General features: G+C 41.8%; 3 protein-coding genes across 5 annotated transcripts in view; 2 read left to right on the forward strand and 1 right to left on the reverse strand.

Annotated features, from left to right (window-relative positions):
• Positions 1–4,718: 4,718 nt before the first annotated feature.
• On the forward strand, positions 4,719–5,371 carry LOC115769481. Its single transcript, XM_030714298.1, has 3 exons — positions 4,719–4,919; positions 4,973–5,143; positions 5,219–5,371. The coding sequence occupies exons 1-3, from the start codon at positions 4,719–4,721 to the stop codon at positions 5,369–5,371; spliced, it is 525 nt and encodes a 174-aa protein (XP_030570158.1).
• Positions 5,372–8,469: 3,098 nt separating this feature from the next.
• LOC115769482 lies at positions 8,470–10,245 on the reverse strand. Its single transcript, XM_030714299.1, has one exon. The coding sequence runs from the start codon at positions 10,243–10,245 to the stop codon at positions 8,470–8,472; it is 1,776 nt and encodes a 591-aa protein (XP_030570159.1).
• A 4,496-nt stretch (positions 10,246–14,741) lies between these two features.
• LOC115769392 (capon-like protein) overlaps positions 14,742–19,141 on the forward strand; it is a 45,335-nt gene continuing 40,935 nt past the window's right edge. The window contains exon 1 of one of the 3 annotated variants that reach the window (XM_030714189.1): positions 14,742–14,966. The gene's annotated coding sequence lies outside the window, so the exon portion shown is untranslated. Of the gene's footprint in view, positions 14,967–15,613; positions 15,659–19,141 lie in introns of those variants that run through there. The other 2 variants (XM_030714193.1, XM_030714190.1) reach the window with 2 other exon arrangements.

Consider the following 19,141-nt stretch of genomic DNA (forward strand, 5'->3'; position numbering starts at 1 on the left):
CTTGAAGATAGCTTTGTGGCTTTTGCCCAAAATGTCGGCATGCATATTTCAACAGCGACTCTCAAGCTATCTGTCTCATTCCCCCTCTTCCGACCCTCTCTCGGTATTTGCTTTATTCAAATCAAGCAACAATTTTGCCAAAAATCAATTCAAAAAGGTTAGAAGCGAGCCGTTTTAAATATGCATGTCATGAGTGCGAATAAATATTGTATAACGTGAGCCCCCCAGAAAAGGGATTAAAACCAAATTGAATACATCATCAGATGGCGAAACACTTAAAAACTGGCAAACAAATGTAAATATTTAATCTACAGACAGACAACAGTTTGTGTGTGGCATGGCTATGGGCAGAGTCCTTACATTCGACTGTCTGTTTCTGCCATCTGACTTTGACAGCTTGAAATGGCTCAGCGTTTGATTGAGTTCACGGCTCTTAAGTGTTATTTAATTCTATGCTGCTGCCAGCACATTAGAAGTCTTATGTCAATGTGTGCGTACTCACATTTTGCGGGCTCAATTTCGTGTCAACGACGCAGTTCAGGTAATTTCCCGTGCTGTGCGCTACGGAAATTTTAGCAGCCATTTTGTCGCTGCCATTCCAAACGACATTTTATTTATGTGCGCTCATAATTCAACTGTAAATGTCGCACACACACACACACACACACACACGTGCACAGACCGACACATTAGCCGTGACGTTGCCGCGACAGCCAAGTGCCGCTAGTTTCCGTTTCCGGCGCAAAGCTGGCAGCCAGCCTTGCAAAATTAACAACAATGGCGGTGATAAAGACGCCGTCGCATTGTATGCGATCTGTATCTGTGTGCGTTTGTGTGTGTGTGTGCACGCGACTTTGTGTGCGTGTGTGGCTTTTGTGGCTTTAAGTAGCAAAATGTGCATGGCCCCCTGGCAGCTCATCCCCTTTCCCAACACGCGCACAACAGCCCGCCAGCCATTTAGTTGCTGATTTTCTTACACTTTTTAGCGTTGCCCTCGTCGCTAGTTTGCCAACATTTTACGGCGGAGTTTTTGCTATACGTGCCCAGTGCATTTGGCTGACTTACGAGCGTATGTGGGTGCGGGAGTGGGAGTATGTGTGTGTTTGTGTGTGTGGCATTGTACTTAGGGGAGCGGTTAGCAGGCATCCGCTACGGATTTATGTAGTCTTGGCGCGCACTTTCGACCCAACTTGGGCCAATTGAAATGTCACGTTGTGCAATGAATGCAAACGTAATGATGCGGTTAATGTTGTGCAAGCTACGGAAAACGAAAACCATTTCGGAATACAGCTGACACATAAATTTCCCAAATAAAATATATGTACATCTAAGGTAAAGATCATAGAACTTAATTCATGCATTAGTTGAATATGAACAAATTGTGCTAAAAATTAATACTACAATTTCCGGAGTAGGTATAATTAATAAGGGTCTATATTTTCAAACAATAAAATGCATATATTTCGAATCTAGACTGTTTTGTCTACCCATAAAAAGTACAGGTGATTTAATTTTCAAAACTCATTAAATAGAAATTTGCATTAAATATGCATTAATTTACGCTCATTAGGCTAAATTATGAATATTTATTCAATGACTATTTAAAATTATAACTACCATTAGCTAAGCCTCTGGCGTAAAAATCAAAAATCGAACTGCAGTCTATGCTCATTTTCACGGTCTAGCGATAATTTTTGCCATTTGCAAAGTGAACAAAAACTTTTGCCATTTCGCATTTCACATTTACACACAGACGTATATGGCATACACAAGTATATGATATCCATTATAATTTTTCGCTGTCTGTACTAGCAAGTCTCCGGAATGGAGCAGCAGCATTTGGTGGCGCGTTCGGTTAGCTGAAAATGTGTTATTGATGTGCGCTCATGTGTATTGAAAGCATTTCGAAATGTCAATGCTTCAATGTTTTATTTGCCCGATGCACTTTTGCAATTGCTGCAACTATTTGACGCCATATATCAATATAATTTATGTATATAACTTTTGTCTGCTGCGCTCGTATTTTATTTAATTCGCACGATTGCTCTTTTGTTTTTATTTGTTGTATTATTTTTCTATGCAGTTGTCGTGGAACTATGCCAACTATGTCCAAAACCGAGACCTGTTCAGCAACTATTTGCATCTTCACTTTCATTGCGATACTTCTACTCGCCATACTAATATCATGGCAATGAACTTTGGCCAATTCGGGAGAGTTCTTATTGCTTTATTCTGGTATCAATGGCATCTACACTGGCAGCTGAGCGGAGAGCTGTCAAACTAGTTTTCTGAACGAAACCGAAATGAAGCTGGTTTTTGTTCAGGTTGTGGTTGCTACGCTCTGCGGTACGTGTTGCATGCTGCATGTGGAACCTAGTAGGATGACAAACTTAAGAGCGGGACTTAAAGAGCCACAAACAACAACTTAAGCGTACAACAACTGCTTAGTCCACACCCAGAAAACAATATATTCTGATATGAATACATGTACATACCAAACACGTATATCTAGATGCTATATATTCGATATGGCCGCTGGGCGAATGCATATAAATGAGCATGATAAATATATTTAGTTACTTGGCATGTATAGGGATTTTGCAGGCGTTGCTCGGCACAAGCAAAACAATCAAATGCCAGGCGAACATGCTTAAAGCGAACATGCAAAGTCCTCACACCCACCCAGAGATAATACAGCACAGAAACTGTACTAAGCATGGCAGCCACACATACACATTCACACACACACACACACACACACATGCAGAGCATTACACACAAGCACACAATAGATTGCTTTGGGTTTGCCATTCATTCATTTGCCGTGATGTCCTTTGCATGCATGCCTACGGGGGCGTATACGTAACATGGTCGCTGCCTCCATTGCCGCTGGCAACTAGCAACTGCTTTTGTTCAACATGACAAAGACATGACAGCATACGCGGCTCAGTGAAGAAAAAAAAATGGTGCCTTTTGTAATGCTTTTAATGCATTGGCGAAAGTTTCGCTTGGATTGATTTATGACAAGGTTTTGAGCGTGGCTGAAGAGGGGCCACATTGGCGAATCAATGGGCTGCTTTAAAGGTCACAGGGAGGCTATGTAATTGCGGCCAGTTATGAAAGCCAAGCGTAATCTTTTGGGCATACCGCTCTGCTCTTGGCCGCCAAATTGATTGAGATTGAGCTGCACTTGGTTCTTGTAGAGCAAAAACCCAGCCCCAACCATTTGTTAGCCTGACAAGGGCCAATACCAACTGCCGCTTGTCACTTTAACATTCATCAATTTCATTTACTTTTGCATTTTCAATCAGAATGCGAGCAGCCAGTCAAGATATATTGCTATGTAACTAATACAAAGGAACTGCTCGCTAAAGAATGCCAAAGATTTATTTCATTTCCATTTTTTTTTTGCTGAAAATCAAAATCAAATGCCATCGAATCAACTCAGAAGTTTGAGTTGCACATTTCATGACAAAACTTAAATACCCCCTGAAAGGGTATAACTCTTTATATGCTGCAAAGTTTTGCTCTGTGTGGTATTCATTTATTGTGGTTTGTGCACTTCTTGTTTAGTTCTTGTTGTTGTTGCTCAGCGCTCATTTGCATAAGGAAAACTTGTTAATAATGGCAACTAAGTTGCCTGTTTATACAACCAACACATACACACACACACTTTTACAATTACACAGCAGCTAGCAACAAGTTTAGCAGAGCTTAGACAAAGTTTTTGATTGAGTTTCAGTTATTCTGCCTAATACAGAGGCGCTCTGAAGCGATTTTCCGAAGGTGTTGTACCTAAGCTTGTTTTTATATCTCACTCATTATTTTCCCCTGGCTGTCGACAAAGTTTCGGGCGCTCAATCTCAGTCATAATTATGGTAGTACAAATTTATGACTGGCTGCCGCAGGACCTTTTTTACTCTGCTCAAAGTTACTTTAAAATTTATGCAAATGACAGAGCGGGCGGTAAGTTATGCCATGTCAAAAATCACGCGACTAATTACTCAAATTATTAATTTTCCGGTTGCCCAGCAAAATTACAGAGAAAATATTCTGGTAAAATATGCTGCATAATTTATGTTATTTTGTTGCCTGACAATTTTTCCATGGATGCTAAAATATTTGCATAACGAAATGCAAATAAATGAATCTCTAATCAACGGTAAGCACACAACTGCCACGCCCAGCTGCCTTTCAAAGTGAAAACTTTGCTCATGTTTTCAAATTCAAAAACCCCAGCCAGAACTTTTGTTTTTCGCTTTCAACTTGTGCTTGCCACACAAACTGTGAAATGGCACAGCCAACTGCAACTGGAACACATCAAGAAATTTCTGTGACTTCCACTTTTCAACTTGACCAAAGCCTTTCACATTATAATGCTCCGAGTTCTGGTTGATTATATTTGTATATAGTATAAACATATATTTGTGTGACGTTTCCCTGACTTCATGATTTATAAAGTGAGCACAGATTGGCCAATTCGAGCATTTGTCATTTAACTACAGGCCTGACTGAGTCGCTTAATGAGTTGAGGCAACTGATAAGAATTTTTAGAGTTTAAATGTTGAACGTTTTAGCATTTGAACTCTATTAAATAAGTTATTACAGATTGATAGTTAAGCAAATATTTTGAAAAACAAATAACTCACTCGATTATAGTTGTAATGTTGGAAGAATTTCCCAATTATTCGTTTAAGGGTTTTGTTAGCTAACAGACGATGTGGCTACCATTTGGGCTCGTGCTGATGATCACGGGAGCTCTCTCGTCTACTCCTTCTAAGTTTACGGGCTTGGAGTGCCAAATTTTGGATCCTGACTATTTCACCTACAGCCAATGCAAGCTGAAAGTGCTAGGACGCGGTATTATCGGCCTGAATGTGCACGCAAGGATGTATCAGGGGCCACTCAAGAATGCAAAAGTTGGTAAGCACAACTTTGAAATGTAACTCGCGTTGAACTCTATTCATTTTAGGTAAATCTCAGCCTGTTTCGCAAATTCAGCGGCTATCGGCCATTTATGTTCAACACCACCTTCGACTTTTGCAAGTTAATGGCCACGTCCAATCAGAAATTATCGTTTAAAAAGATCATTTTTGACGTTTTATCGAAAAATTCGAACATGAATCATTCGTGTCCATATGATGTGAGTATGACCTTGCTTCTTCAAAGCATTTCAGATATCTAAGTGATCGAGTAATGTGTGTAATATTTATTATAGCATGATTTTATTGTGCGCGACTTGGTATTTAAGCCAGAATATTTCGAATTTCTGCCACTGCCGACTGGCGAATATAGACTACAGATTATGGCGGCTACCAACAACCAGTGGAAAACGTCTATCAAAGTAAACATTTTGATTATAGAAGATTAAGAAAGAAGTTGGTACGAGAATTGTGGATGTGCATCAAAATTATCAGTACAAAAATAATGAGAATAATTCTTAGAATTATTAGAATTATAAACCTTTCTTAACTTGAGCTGAACACTTTTCAACTTTGATTTGTTAATGCAATTTACTGCAGCAACATGCAAAAACCACAGGAAATTTAGCCTGCTTTACATTTGCGCATTTTGTTGCCAATTAGCTGTGCAGCGAGTTTAATTAGTGCAACAACAAGCCACAAATTTCGTTGGTCCTACGATAGTTTCTAACGCAATCCATTTGGGCGTGGCAGTCGCTAATTTGCATTTTCAGCTAGTTTTGTGCATAACGTGGCCGAGAGGCGCTCGAATTGCCGCACATGAGTCATGCCAGACGTCTAGTCCCTGCCAAAATACATGTGAGCTCGGCCAATCATTATATCGAAATTCGTTTCGAACAACAATCCCGCAATTATATTATTGTACATTTAATCAGGCTCATCAGATCTCATTGCAAATATAAATTTAGATGTCGCATGGTTATTTGGCTTATTTGTTTTGTTAGTTGTTGGACAATGTGGTCACCATTTATGCACTTGCTGTCCAATCCTCTCAGGCGCAGTCATGAGTGCATTGAAATTTGCCCGGCGCACAAAAGTAGGCAACATAAAATGATGCCATGTTAATTTGATTTACAATTTGTGATTGCAATAGATATCGCTATGGTAGGATTAGTTCGGTTTGCAGCTTAAATAAATCGTTACATGGGTTTGAGCCTTAAGGCATTTGGAATTTAGACTGCATTTAGAGTTATAAGAACATTTTTCATGCGATTTTATAACAGCTTTGACATATATGGATTTAATTGTTGCAATGCCAATTTAGAAGCTTGTTTGTGTTTGTGTGTTTGGTTGTGCGTGCCTCTTTCATGTATTTCCAAATGTACGTTGCGGAATGCAGGGTATTACATCGTTGAGTAAGCCTTGCACAAATTTGTTTTTAATAATGTTTCTGATTTAATGATTCTATGAATTAAAATGTTTTTACACGGGCGGTTTGGTTAGTCGTCATTGCGTGTCGCCACTCGCCACAAAAAACATAAATTGGAGATCGATATTTATCGACTTTGTGGAAGCGAGGAAATTTGTCAATGCTTTGTTATAAACTTGGTCTGCAGAGTTTAAAAATAAATTCACAAAACTTTATCAAAACAACACGAATTTTATCTTTATCACAGCTAAACGTAATTCGCGACAAAACTGAAGCTTATTAGATGAGCTAATGATCCGCATTAAATTGACTTTGTAATATTTATCTGCTTCAATCACAGACATTATTATTTAGGGTTTTTATAAGCACATCGTTTAGTCATCTAACTGAGTCCATCGAGTGTTGTGTTAACTGATAAACCACGTATTTTGCATTTAGTCTCCTACTGCTAGAAACGCAGGGAAACTTGGGTGCTTTAACAACATAGATCGGTCAAATTTGAAGAACTACTGATGTGATGTTTAAGCAAATTTGAGGGGGTGGTAGGCTTGTATATATATATATATATATATAGCTCAAAGTATGTATGTTGGTTACATACTCAAGACAGAATATGTGTGTATATGTATGGTTAAATGTTAAAAGGAATTATAGATACACTTTTGTAATTGAGCACAGAAAACGAATAGAAATCACCCGTGATGTAAGTAACCTCTTGATTAGGAACGCATAGTTGGGCCCATTTTAATGACTTCCGGGCCAGCTTACATTATTAGTGAGCAACATTTGGAAAGCAATTGTCAATGTACAGTTTTTTTAGTTTAGTTTTCAAACACAAGTTTGTTATTCAAGAGGCATATGAATAAAGCGTTGTTATTCCATGTTGAATAACGATGCGAGTAAATAGTTATAAGAATTTCAAATATGACTCAGCATGATATTAATCTCGTGCAAGCATTGTTGTGGCAGTCCAATGTGAATGTTTGTTTCTTATTTTATGAAGATTTTCATAAATAGCTAACATGGTAGAACAAAAGATGCCGAAAATCGATAAATGTTCGGCAGAAATTCCCATAATAGGCGTACGGCCTGGTGCAGGTCCTTGGGCCGCATTTAATTCGATTTGCTGGCAACAAGCCTTTTGGGTGCGTCATGACAAAGCTGCACTTGGCTGCAGGGCGGATGAAATTGAATTTCCCTTTGGGGCCGGAGCACAATAAAATGGGTTTAAAGTGCCAATTGGCGCATCGATTTGCCATAAACGCCCATAAATGCCCATCAATGCCATCAGCTCCGGCGTGTGGCAGCTAGTCAGCTCTCTAAGGCTGATGCCATAAAATACGCGTTAAATTGCAATAACCAGCAAATCCAACCAACTTTTCCTGTCCGCTCGCATCAACATTTTAAAAGATAAAACGATGCTCTGACAACGTAAACGTCAATTATCCGGGTCCTTGCTGGCTGTCTGTCTGGTTTGTGCCAACCGATGATTGAATGAGCCTGGCTCCCAAAATAAAAAAAAAAGCGAAAACAAACGAAAAAACAAAAACTAAACTAACAAAACGGTTCGACAACATTTAAGCCTTGTCAACAACGGCCGTAACTGGATCGGTTGACACTTTGAAACTAATCCCCTTGCAAAATGTTTGATTTATGTCAACTTTATCGACTGGACACCCTAAGCTGGCCCACAATTCCAGAGCGTGTGCCATTTGGACACAAATTCGTCATATTTTCGATTACAAAGCTGCCACTAAGAAACGGTTTGAATTCCCGATTCCATTCTTTTATTTAGCCCAGCAAACAAATCAATAAGTTGTCTAACATTAATTTACTCTGAATAAGAAATAGTTTGATTGAAAGGGTATTATTTTTTTGTGCTAGTGAATAAATGGAATTTTGCTAATATTGAAAACGTAATATCCACGCAAATAACGAGCAATAAATATTAAACAAAAAATTGTGAAGCGGCATTAAAAATCAATAAAGTAGAGGATTAGCTAACAAATTGAAATGTACATTAAAAAAATGAGTGGCATTTATGATGCGGGAAAAATTAAATATGGCCAATTTCTAACAATAAATCGCATTTTTAATTCATGTGCTAATTGCATGGAATTAATTATTTAAATACTTGCTCATGCGGTAAACAATTAACTCACACAAGAAGACTACAAATGCCAGGCACAAGGCCCATGCCCAGCCAAGCCAGACCCAGAACAAATCGCCCACCTTGAAGTCGTAAAAGGGCACATACGGATACGGATCCTTGCCACTGATCTCGCCAAGTGCGATGAGCTCGCCCAAGGACTGCTTCTTCCAGTGCAACAGGAGTCCCGTGTCGTGCACTCGAAGCATGAGCTCTTCCAGTGGCTCCGCGAAGATGGAGTTCGCCTGCAAGGGCACGGAGGCGAGAATCTTGTAGCGAAAGATCAGACCAGGCTGAAAGCATAGCACAGGCCTTTGGAATAGATTCTGCTGCTCTTTGATAATCTGCCACTCGGTGGATGTCATGGAGAATGCTTTCGACTTGTTCATACTTTTGCGTTCCTTATAAAAGAGGTTTGTCTGTAGAAATGTGATCTTTGATCTGATGATGTCGATGGGAGTGCCCAGATTCATCATGCTCACATAGAAGTGTTCGCCCTCGGCAAAGTGAATGCTCAAATGAGAGTCTCGCAGCTCCTCAAAAGTGGTAACCATCCGTTCCATGGGTCGCTTGGTCAGCAGCGTCTTCAACTGGGCTGCAAACAGTGTGCTAAAAATCAGGCTCAGCAGGAACAGCTGGGCGTGAGCCAGCCGTGAGCTGTTCGTGGCATGTGCGTACAGCTTGCACGGCTGTCCAATAATGCCCGAGATCATGCGCTCATTGAACACCAGATTGGTCCAATCCACCTGCTGCTGCATCAGCAGCCAGCCAAAGCAAGTGTCCAGCAGCGCAAAGACACAGTAGCTGCCGAGGAGCACAACCAGCATGTTCCAGCTGCACACTATTAGGTACACCTCGGCCGTGGGCCTCTCCTGGGCACAGGGCACTATGACAAACCACTCGGCCACATCGAACGGATACGTGTAGTAGCCCTCTTTGGTGGGCAGCTCGTAGCCACACAGCGTTATGGGCAGCTGAAGCGTGCCATTGAGCGTCATGTTGCGCAGCATTATGATGGACAGCTGATGCCCAATAATTACCTGGCGCTGCCATCGCAACGAGATGTTGTGCACGCGCGCAAACTCCTGCATCAGCTTGGCCACAAAGCCCGTCATGCGCAGCTCACCGGTCTTCCGATCCCGATAGCCCAGCGAACGCGGCGACACCTGATCGGGCAGCGTGCGTGCCGTCAGCCGATGGTAGTTGTATTGCCTGGCAAAGATCGGGCTGCTAGTTGGCTGTAGCTGTAGCCAGTGCTCCTTTGCATATGGCTGCAGTTGATAGGCGTTGCCTGTGGCCAGCTGCAGCAGCACCACATGAGGAAAATGCAGCTGCCGCGCAGTGTTAGCCAGCTCCCGGAGCTGTTGTTGCAAAGGCTGTGCCGTTGCCTGCTGCAGCAATAGGAGCAGCCGCGCATGCCGCATGTTGTACAGATTGTTGGCCAGTGCCTGCCACAATGCCAGATCCATCTCCACATGCCCAGTCAGACATATTAGTGCCAACATTTCTGTGCTCTGGCTGCTCTTAAGATAAAAGTTCGCCTCGCTGCTAAAGCGCAGAACGGGCCACGTGGCGGCAGCCGCCACTTGCTCCATTTGGCTGCAGGGCAGCTGGCGGCTGTGCCTGAGCAACAAAAGCGTCTCGCAATGCTGCTCCTGGTGGCTGCGTTTCAGCAGCTCGTTTACCGTTAATGCCAGATTGCCTGTACTGTCCAGCAGCAGGAGAGCAACCACGGCTGGCCACATGTTGCGGCAGTCTGTTTGCCGCTTGGCTGCAGCTTTGGGTACCCGTGGCTTATCTCTCGGATCGAGGTTAATTAGCGGCCGTTAGAAATGTTTGGAAGTGCGGCTAATGGTCAAACAACGAATTCACAGTGCCTCACATTAAAGAACTCTTAGCGTTAATGGAGTTATTTAAAGCCATTTAATTTATGATTGTGGTGATTGGCCATGAAAGCCCTGACAGGGCTAGACTAAACAATTAGAATATTGCAGTCGGGTACATCCGACTGCAGCATACTCATTGACAAAGCAAGAATAGGGTAAACTGGGCTGCCTAAATTGGGCAATATATTTTTGTGTATCAATCTTGAATCTGATGAATATTTAACGGATTTGCCATGCCCGCAGTGGAAGTAGCCATATAATCTTATCACTTATCACAATTCAAGATTAATTTCTCTTGCGCAAAAGTTAATAAATATGATAAATTTAGCAAAATAGTTTGTGCAACGCCTAGCTTATTATTTATTATGCCAAAAACTGTAAAATTGTTTAATCCTCTTATAGAATGCACTTCGTTTGCTTTGCTAAATGGCTTGGAGCAGCTTAAATGCTTGAAAGTCGTTTATTAAGCAACAATTGAGGCTTGCTTTTTGCTTGCATAAGTCTAGAGTTTAATCTGCGGCCAATTGGCTTTTTAATCATATCTCAAGTCGCATTTGAGAAAAACTTTATGCATATTTTAAGCTGTTAATCTGTGTTACATATTTAATTGCTCTCATGAAATATCAAAGTTTTTACTTGGCTATATTCAGATCCTTCCATGGGGAACGCACTGCAAAACTTTTCAACAACTCTATGGCCCTTGCGACGACTCTTGAAATTTTCTACGTTTGCGCTTGGTTTTCTTGAATTTTTTATGTTTAATTTAACGTTTTCCTCTTTCGCAGCTCTTTCAATTAGATAAGTAAATTCTAAGGGCAATGCTAGCAAAACATATATAATCATGCCAGTATTCATGCCCGTACTCATGCGCATACCTACACACACACACACACACACACACATAGACTTGTATTCATTACTTTTCATACTTTAATGCCATTTGAAGAGACTCACGCATTAATTTACACGTCAGTGCATATTTTATTTTATTTTATTTTATTCACATTCACAGTCATCATGGGAAATGCACGTAGAGCAGTTGCTCCGCATATGCTCGAATTCAACGAGTGCAGTTTGGGGCATGATCAGCCAGTGAGTGTCTATGTGACAGCTTAAAGTTTATCAAATTTAATGCCCTGCTAAGATAAGTATATTATTCAAAGAGAAGCAAGGCGAATTTCTAGCTGAGCTGAGAGTAAAAGAAAGCTGCATCTTTTATAACGCCCTACTATGCGATTCTCATGAATTCAAGTATGTTTCTCATGTTAACATGCTTTGAATACTTGAATTACGCTTTTGCAAGCGTGTAAGTCCGTTCGTATATTCCTTTCAAAAGAGCAGCAAAGAAGGCTGTCGAAAAGTATAAGACGTCCCAAGCCATAGGGTATTTCTGAGTGTACTATCTGAACTTTTTTCTTGGCTTGTTGTGTTTGCATTTACATAGGACTTGCTGCTGTTGGTGCCAGCTCCCAACAGCTGAATGCTGCGCACCGCGTTGACATGCATAAAACTGCAAAGAATTGTTGCGAGCATAATTTATGCCAAGGCACGACAACAAAGAGGACTACGTCTGGTTGCCTGCCTTTGCCGCGACTGCTGTGCACCGAGGCGTATGCGTAATGTAACATTAATTGTATTTATTTGCTTTGTTGATTGATTTTACCAGCGACATGAAGCCCTAAAGCCTGAGAGCGTACATTTTAATTTGGACCGGCTCTTAAGACGAACCTTCCTGCCATTTGCTAGACAATTGCGTTTATCAAAGTCATTTTGTGTGTCATTTGCGCATTGCCCCAGGGCCACGCCCACATAAATTAACGTAAATTTAACGAAGCATGGATAAAATAACAGCAGCAGCCACAAAGGCAAAGGCTGACAATAAATTTATTGGTTTTTATCAGCTGCTGCCTGCTGTCCGACGGGGCTTATCAAATATGCCGAGTGCTGAGCTCAGCTGGGCTTTAATGCGGTATATGTGCACTTTAAGTTAATGTCGAGCGAGCTTCATGTATCTATATGAACATATTTAAGAGTCATTATCCTTGCTGACTGATTGACTGACTGATTGATTGGTGATCAACACGCGGTCGAAAAAAGTTGCATAAATCTGTTTTGCTAACCATCCGATCTGCTAACAAATCTTTTTGTGAACATTCAAGAGAGATTCGCTACGAAATTGTTTCCTAAATAAGACTTCGGACGGGCATTATTCGCGTGGACTGTAGTAGGCCCTACAGGGTTTCGTGTTTTGATTAAAAGACTTGTATTAATAGGTTATGTTGGCACCCTGATACATTTAATTTCAGCATGTATCTACTGTGTGTGTGCTTGTGTAAAAGTGTATATGTGTATGTGCATGCCATAAGGCAATTCAGCCGAGGACGCGTTTTATATTCTAGTATATCCCATTATGAATTACCATTCATTTATATTGACAAATGATTTTTGCAGCATGCTTTTAGGCGCAGCTGTGTCTGCTAAAAAGTACGAGCCGGGCTATTAATTGATTTGACTGGGGCTTTAAAGCTTTAACAGCTGATTTGAGGCTTAACGCCTGGCATTTGGCACGCCCACATACACACGCCTACGCCCACACACACACACACAGCCGCACACACACGCAGGACAATCGACAAAGTTTGCCCGAGGTAAGCAAGAAAAAAGTTTGCCAGCCACTTGGCAAGTTACAACATCGATGGGCTGTTGGCGCTGCTAAGTGAGGATCCTAAAGGACTCTTTCAGCTGCTGCTGCTGCTGCTTTCCTTTTTGACAATGTGTTGGGTAAAAATGACAAAGCACGGAAGTTTTCTTAAGGGCACGCACTCTCGTTAGAGGCCATGATTGAACGCATTTTGAGGCACGCATTCCGGCTGGGATTTTAAAGCCGGATTCGTATGTATATTTAACTTAATTTTGTTTTCTGGCCAAAAAACTTTTGATTTAAGCTGTTAAACTGTTTGCCAATACGGTTCGGGCTTTTTACCAGGCGCCGGCGCTTTTAATTAAAAAAGTGACCTACCCCGAAAAAAAGTTGCTAACAGGATTTTCGCACGTTGCCAACAACGCGACAGCCAGTTGAAGTTTTTCACTTTGGTTTTTAATTTTGCTGAAAGTGTTCTACGCTGTTCTTTTTGTCATTATTGCCTGCAGCCAGTGCAGTTAAAGTTTAACAAATATTTGAGTTCGATTAGAATTTTTGTCAATTGAGTTCAGTTTGCGGATATATATACAAAACACTTACCCCAAATGCAGCAGATCTCGTTGTTGCCAAAATATCCTTTTTGCACGGTCTTTCATCCTTTTTTCTGTGGTTGGCATTCCATTGATGGTGGCCGCAAAGCTTTTGCAGATACCTCATGAATACTATTTGCACACACTTGCCACACCTCTGAATGTATAGACAACGTTGAGTTACGCGTGAATATTTGTGAATACCTTGCGAGTGAGTTGTCAGTACTTACGTACATAAGCCACCGTCAACATATGTGTGTGTGTGTGCTTGTATTTGTGATTGTGGCAACTGTAAGGCCGTCAAATATTTTGTAATCTCGCTTATGTCAGGAATTTCGGTGGGGTGAAAAAAAGTGCCTAAAATATGCAAAGAAGACCTTAAGTCAGCGTTGATTTGGGTTAACCATAAAGAGAATCGGGTATATTTATTAGATTTGCAGAGATTTTGCGAAATAATCCAAGTCTGAGATACCTGAGAAAGCTAGCTGAATATTTAGAATATTGTAAAAAAAAGTCAATTTAGAATTTTATTTCTATCTTTTTAAAATTATTTCAAAATCGGAACAAGTTTGCCTGGCATTTAAACAGAACGAAATTAAGAGATTTTATTAAAAAAGAAGTACTGATAATATTTGTCTAATTATTTGTCTAATTTATGTCACGCATTACTATCTTAATTATAATGTCTAGACTGAGCGCAAACGTGTTTAATAAGCAAATTATTTAAACAAACTTTTGACGCTCAATTGTTTAAAGACAATGCTTGAAAGCCCGTAACAAGTCTTGAGTCTTTGGCTAAGAGTGCGGGCAGGTGCAAACAACGCTCAGCGCGCCAAGTGCTGCGGCTGGAAAATCAAAACAGAGAATCGCCGCAGCGTTTGGGCCAAGCGCGAAGCGCCAAGCACGTGTATTTGCCCGACGCTGATTGGCCAGCGGCTTTCGCTTTTCGCCCAGCACAGCGTGCTAGCTCTCTCTCGCGCTCTCTTAGGGTGACTAAGAGAGCGTGCACGCTGTACGCAAAACTGGTTTGCGACACCCTGTACGCATGCTGCTTGGGCAACACGACAGCGCGTCGGCACGAAACGTTTCAGTTGTTGTTCGGCGTTCATTGTGTGCAGGTCAGGCGTATACGCAACGCATCACGCCTAACGGTTAACGGGCAGCGTGAATTCGTACCGCGTCGTTGCGCGTCCCATTCAAAGAAAAAAACCAAAATAAAAAACGAAAACCAAAATTGGTAAATTTTTGCATACCGGTTCCCACAAAACAAGCCGTTAAATTTTTAATCCAAACCAAGCCAAAATAAACGCTTCCTGCAAAGTCTTCAACAAGAGTAGAAAAAGAAAAACGTAAGGCGACGACTTGCCAAAGCAATAAGTATCTAAGTATCTAAGTATCTGTATCTGTAACTGAGCATAATTGCAACTAAGTAGCTGTGTCTTGTGTGTCTTACATTGACCTCCGTGCTGCTGGATTTTGGCATTTGTCGCCAATTCGCAAATAGTTCGTGTCGAAAGTTCATTTCTCAGAACCTAACACAGCCAGACATTTCCGTTTCACACGCCCCGGCGCAACAGTTAACAACAGTCACATAATTTGTATGCACACACCTAAAATACTGGCGAAATTTATTAAATATTCATAAAACTTGCCGTCGCTTAGCAAACAAAACAAAACAGAACTGCCGAAAAAGAACAAAAAAAAAAAACAATTTTTAAAGAAGAGGCCACAAACATAGCAACAAGTCGGCGCCATTTGGTCAACGTTGCCAACGCTCTATGTATTTATTAGCATTCAGTTAAGAGTGGAAAAAAAAACGAAGAAGAAAAATAAAAACACAGCGCGTCGTTGGCTTCCCAGAATTGGCAGTTAATTTTTGAAAAAAGAACCAACCAAAAAATAACCGCAAAGCCCAAAAGGAGACACGGCAACAGCTGAAAGCGTGTAATCCGAGTGGCTGCGACTCATCAGTGCGTGTGCGTGTGTGTGTGTGCGTGTGTGTAACTATATAGACCTAAAGCCTGGCAAAGGCTGGCAAAAGGTATGTAAAAGATGCCCACAACAACAGCTCAAACAGCCCACGCGAATTGCGCATAGAAATTGAAAGTTCCGCATAATTTCCAGCTGAAAAAAAACAAGCGGAAAAAACTGATTACGCGACGCGTTCTAGATACTTTTTGCCATGCACACTGCAGATACTTGGCTGCAGATACAATCGCGTCGCATTGTATATTGTGTATAAGCAAATTGTGGCGATTCGTGTGCCAAAAAAACGACAGCAGCCGTTGCTGGTCAGCATTGTGTTTATTATTTTTATAAAATATGACAGCAAACAGGGGCAACAACAATTTCGAATTGGGTCTCGCAGTCGCTGTCCGTCTGTGGGCCCGTGCAACAATAATGCATCTGCAAGATACATCTACAGATACAGATACACACGAAAGCAGACGCAGCTACTTAGCTGCAGAGCCCATGGTCTGGAGCTAATATAATCAACGCTAAAGCTCGGTGCAATGACAAAATTGCTGATAACTGGCCAATCGAGCATCCATACCAATCATTAATTTTATTTTAGTTTCTGCTTTGTGTTCGGCATTTAATGGTGTTTCATTTATTAAGACTTCTGTTTGAGCGCAGCAGCTGGAAAATCTTTGACGCTCACGATTTATGCTAAATAGCTTAGCTTAACTGGGCTCAACTGAACTGAACCTTCAAGGTTAGTTCTAACGATTTGTATCTTGTAGATACTTTTCATTTTAGCCGCTCGCAGCTCTATTACAAAACTCGCATCTATTGGGGAAAATATTTCAGAAATATTTCTGGTACAGCAAAAAGCCAAACTGGCGGCTAAAACTTTTATTTAGCAATCGCTTTTTTTTTGTGTTGTTTCACCAAAGATTTATGTTTGTGTGTGGTATTAGCCCAAAGTATTTTATATAGGTACACGTATAGACATTCTCTCTATTCTCTCTCTCTCTCTCACCTATGTATTTGCCTGCTTCGAGGGGGGGCGGCGTCGGCTGCTTTAGAATGCTGCTCAGTTTGGCGCTATTTATAGGCGCGTAACACATACGCGCATAGCATGTATCTTATAGATACATTCTGGCTGACTGCCTGCCAGGCAAAAACTTTTGCATCGACCTGCCTGCCACTGACTGGCTGCTGTTGTTGTTGTTGTTGTTGTTTCTGTTTGCCCGTCTGGGCTGTCTGCCTCATAAATATAAAGCCGCAGCGACATTGGCGAGACAATGCGCCAAATGGCCGTCTGCAGCGCTCGCAGATCGCCACAAAGGAATCCCGCCAAAAAGGTTCTCTCTCTCTCTCTCTCTTTCAGTCACAGCCTCTATCTCCAGATCTTGACAACACTTGGCAACTGACTCTGCAACATGTTGCCTGGCCGTTGCCTGTTAGCTTTTTGCTTTGAAATCGAAAACAAGATTGATGCCAGACGCAGCCAGGGAGATGCTTGAGGGATGAGCTGCAGAATGAGATGGGGGACGGGCAGGGGCGGAGAGGGGCGGTAGTCAACGCAGCTGGCACAGCTGGCTAGATTCACAGATTGTGGCCATCATAGCGCATAATTGCTGTTTATGTGTTTATTTGGCAGTTAAAAACAAAAGATACAACAACAACAGCAACAACAACAACAACAATCGATGCTTAGCAATTTGGCTTTCAAGTTTTCCGCATTACCCGAAATATTTTCAAAAGCAAAAATGTGCGCAATTTTTGAAAAAGAAAATAAAAAGCAGCTAAACAAACCCTGAGCTCCAAGTTGGCGACCAGTTTCGATTTTTTTTTTTTTTTTTTTAGTTTTTTACGGCTTGCATAATACGATCGACTGCGGCCGCACCACAAGCGGCATGCAGCTTGTGGCAAGTGGCAAGTGCACGCGGCACGGCGCAGAAACGTTTTCAGTTTCGCAGCTGACAAAAGCTCGGGACCGTCGATTCGCTTGATTGCTGGCTACGTAATTATAAGAAATCAAATATCAAAATGCAAAAAAAAAAAAACAAAATACAACAAAACAAAAAAAACTTGAAAAACTGCTAAATACAAATTGCAGCTGACTGCAGCTGGGGCGGGGACAGGGGCGGGACAGGGAAGGGGCAGGGGCAAGCAATGCAGTGCAGCAAGAACCGGAAAGGAAGTGAGCGTGTAAGTTACCAAGACTTTGACTTCGTCTTCGACTGGGACTCCAACAAGCCGAAAACCGGTTACTGCCCCCACCCCCCACCTCCCACCGACTATTGCGTCTGAATGCTTCTTGGAAGCACATCGTCAGCTCTCTGCCAAGTCATTCACTTGCAGGCGATACGAGTTTTTCCATTGTGTTTCTTGCTGTTGTTGTTGTTGTTGTTGTTGTTGCTGTTGTTGCTGTCGCTGCAGTGCGCAGGCGCAGCTTTGTTGATAGTGCGGGCGAAGAACGAAGCGAAACAAAACGAGACGAAACGAAACGAAACGAAACGAAACGGTACGATACGAAATAAAATAAAACGAAACATAGCGAAGTACGAGACAAAGCGCAATACGAAACTGATAGTTGGCTGCGAGGCAGACGCAGAAGATAGGCGGACATTCAAGAACAGAAGTAAACAGCATGGTCAACACTCAGAGAAATCGAGTGCCTATTTGTTTAATCAGAAGACTTCTTCTATGAAATATATAAATCAGAAACTTAGTAATGCCTATACAGCTCCATTTTATTTAATCCCAAATCTTACTAATTTTTAACAAAGTCTTCACTTTAATAGCTTAAACGTATTTTAACTCATAAACTTTTGCGCGTGTAGACTGCGAAGTGCGTAGCTGAGAAGTGACTTAAGAACGTTTTGAGCATGTTGAGCAAAGGGAAGCTACGATTGGGTTGGGTAATGCATACCGTTTGTTACCTCGCTTCGCCGACCGCCATGCCCGTCCCCCCTCCCTTCATAGAACTGCGGGTGCAATGTGAGGCACTTTTCTAGCAATATGCTTTTAGTATGCCTCGCAACGCATGCGCCGAGTGCTTTGGCCCAGCTCGTGTCTTGCTGGAGGTACTTGAACCCTAGTACGGACACAAAATGGCGGTGCAGCAGCTACCTTTAGGAGCACCACTTATGCATGATATATGAAGGTGGGCGAAGGCAGGCATTGAACTTTGGTACAAGGTTTGTGGGAACACTAGACAAAAGGCTTTTACCAAAGTATTTTGGCTCAAGCTTTTTTCGTTTCTTTTTCTTTTCGGGCATTCGCAGCCGTTGCCTTTAATCCCCGTGCCTGATAACGAACTGACCTCGACGCAAGCTGAGCTGATTTATGTTGTGCCCCGAAAAGTGTCAACTTCTCAGCTGCGGCCCAGTGCCCTCCATTTGGGTGTCAGCTGGCTGCAATTTGAACTCAATCGTTGCCCAAATTGATAAGTTAATGTGCGCCACGCCAACTGAGACAGGGGGAAACAGACCGATGGAGACAAAGAGACAGACCTAATGACAAAGTGATATCCGAGAATTGCTGGCATTACTTCTGTTTTAGCCTTTTAAAA

Source organism: Drosophila novamexicana, unplaced genomic scaffold (genome assembly GCF_003285875.2).
Source record: "Drosophila novamexicana strain 15010-1031.04,08,12 unplaced genomic scaffold, DnovRS2.1 tig00004554-arrow-pilon, whole genome shotgun sequence".
NCBI lineage: Eukaryota > Metazoa > Arthropoda > Insecta > Diptera > Drosophilidae > Drosophila > Drosophila novamexicana.

Coding starts and splice junctions, on each gene's coding strand:
- LOC115769481 (XM_030714298.1), top strand. CDS start 4,719: ATGTGGCTACCATTTGGGCTCGTGCTGATGATCACGGGAGCTCTCTCG. Junction 4,920..4,972: donor GGCCACTCAAGAATGCAAAA/GTTGGTAAGCAC, acceptor TATTCATTTTAG/GTAAATCTCAGCCTGTTTCG. Junction 5,144..5,218: donor ATCATTCGTGTCCATATGAT/GTGAGTATGACC, acceptor TATTTATTATAG/CATGATTTTATTGTGCGCGA.
- LOC115769482 (XM_030714299.1), bottom strand. CDS start 10,245: ATGTGGCCAGCCGTGGTTGCTCTCCTGCTGCTGGACAGTACAGGCAAT.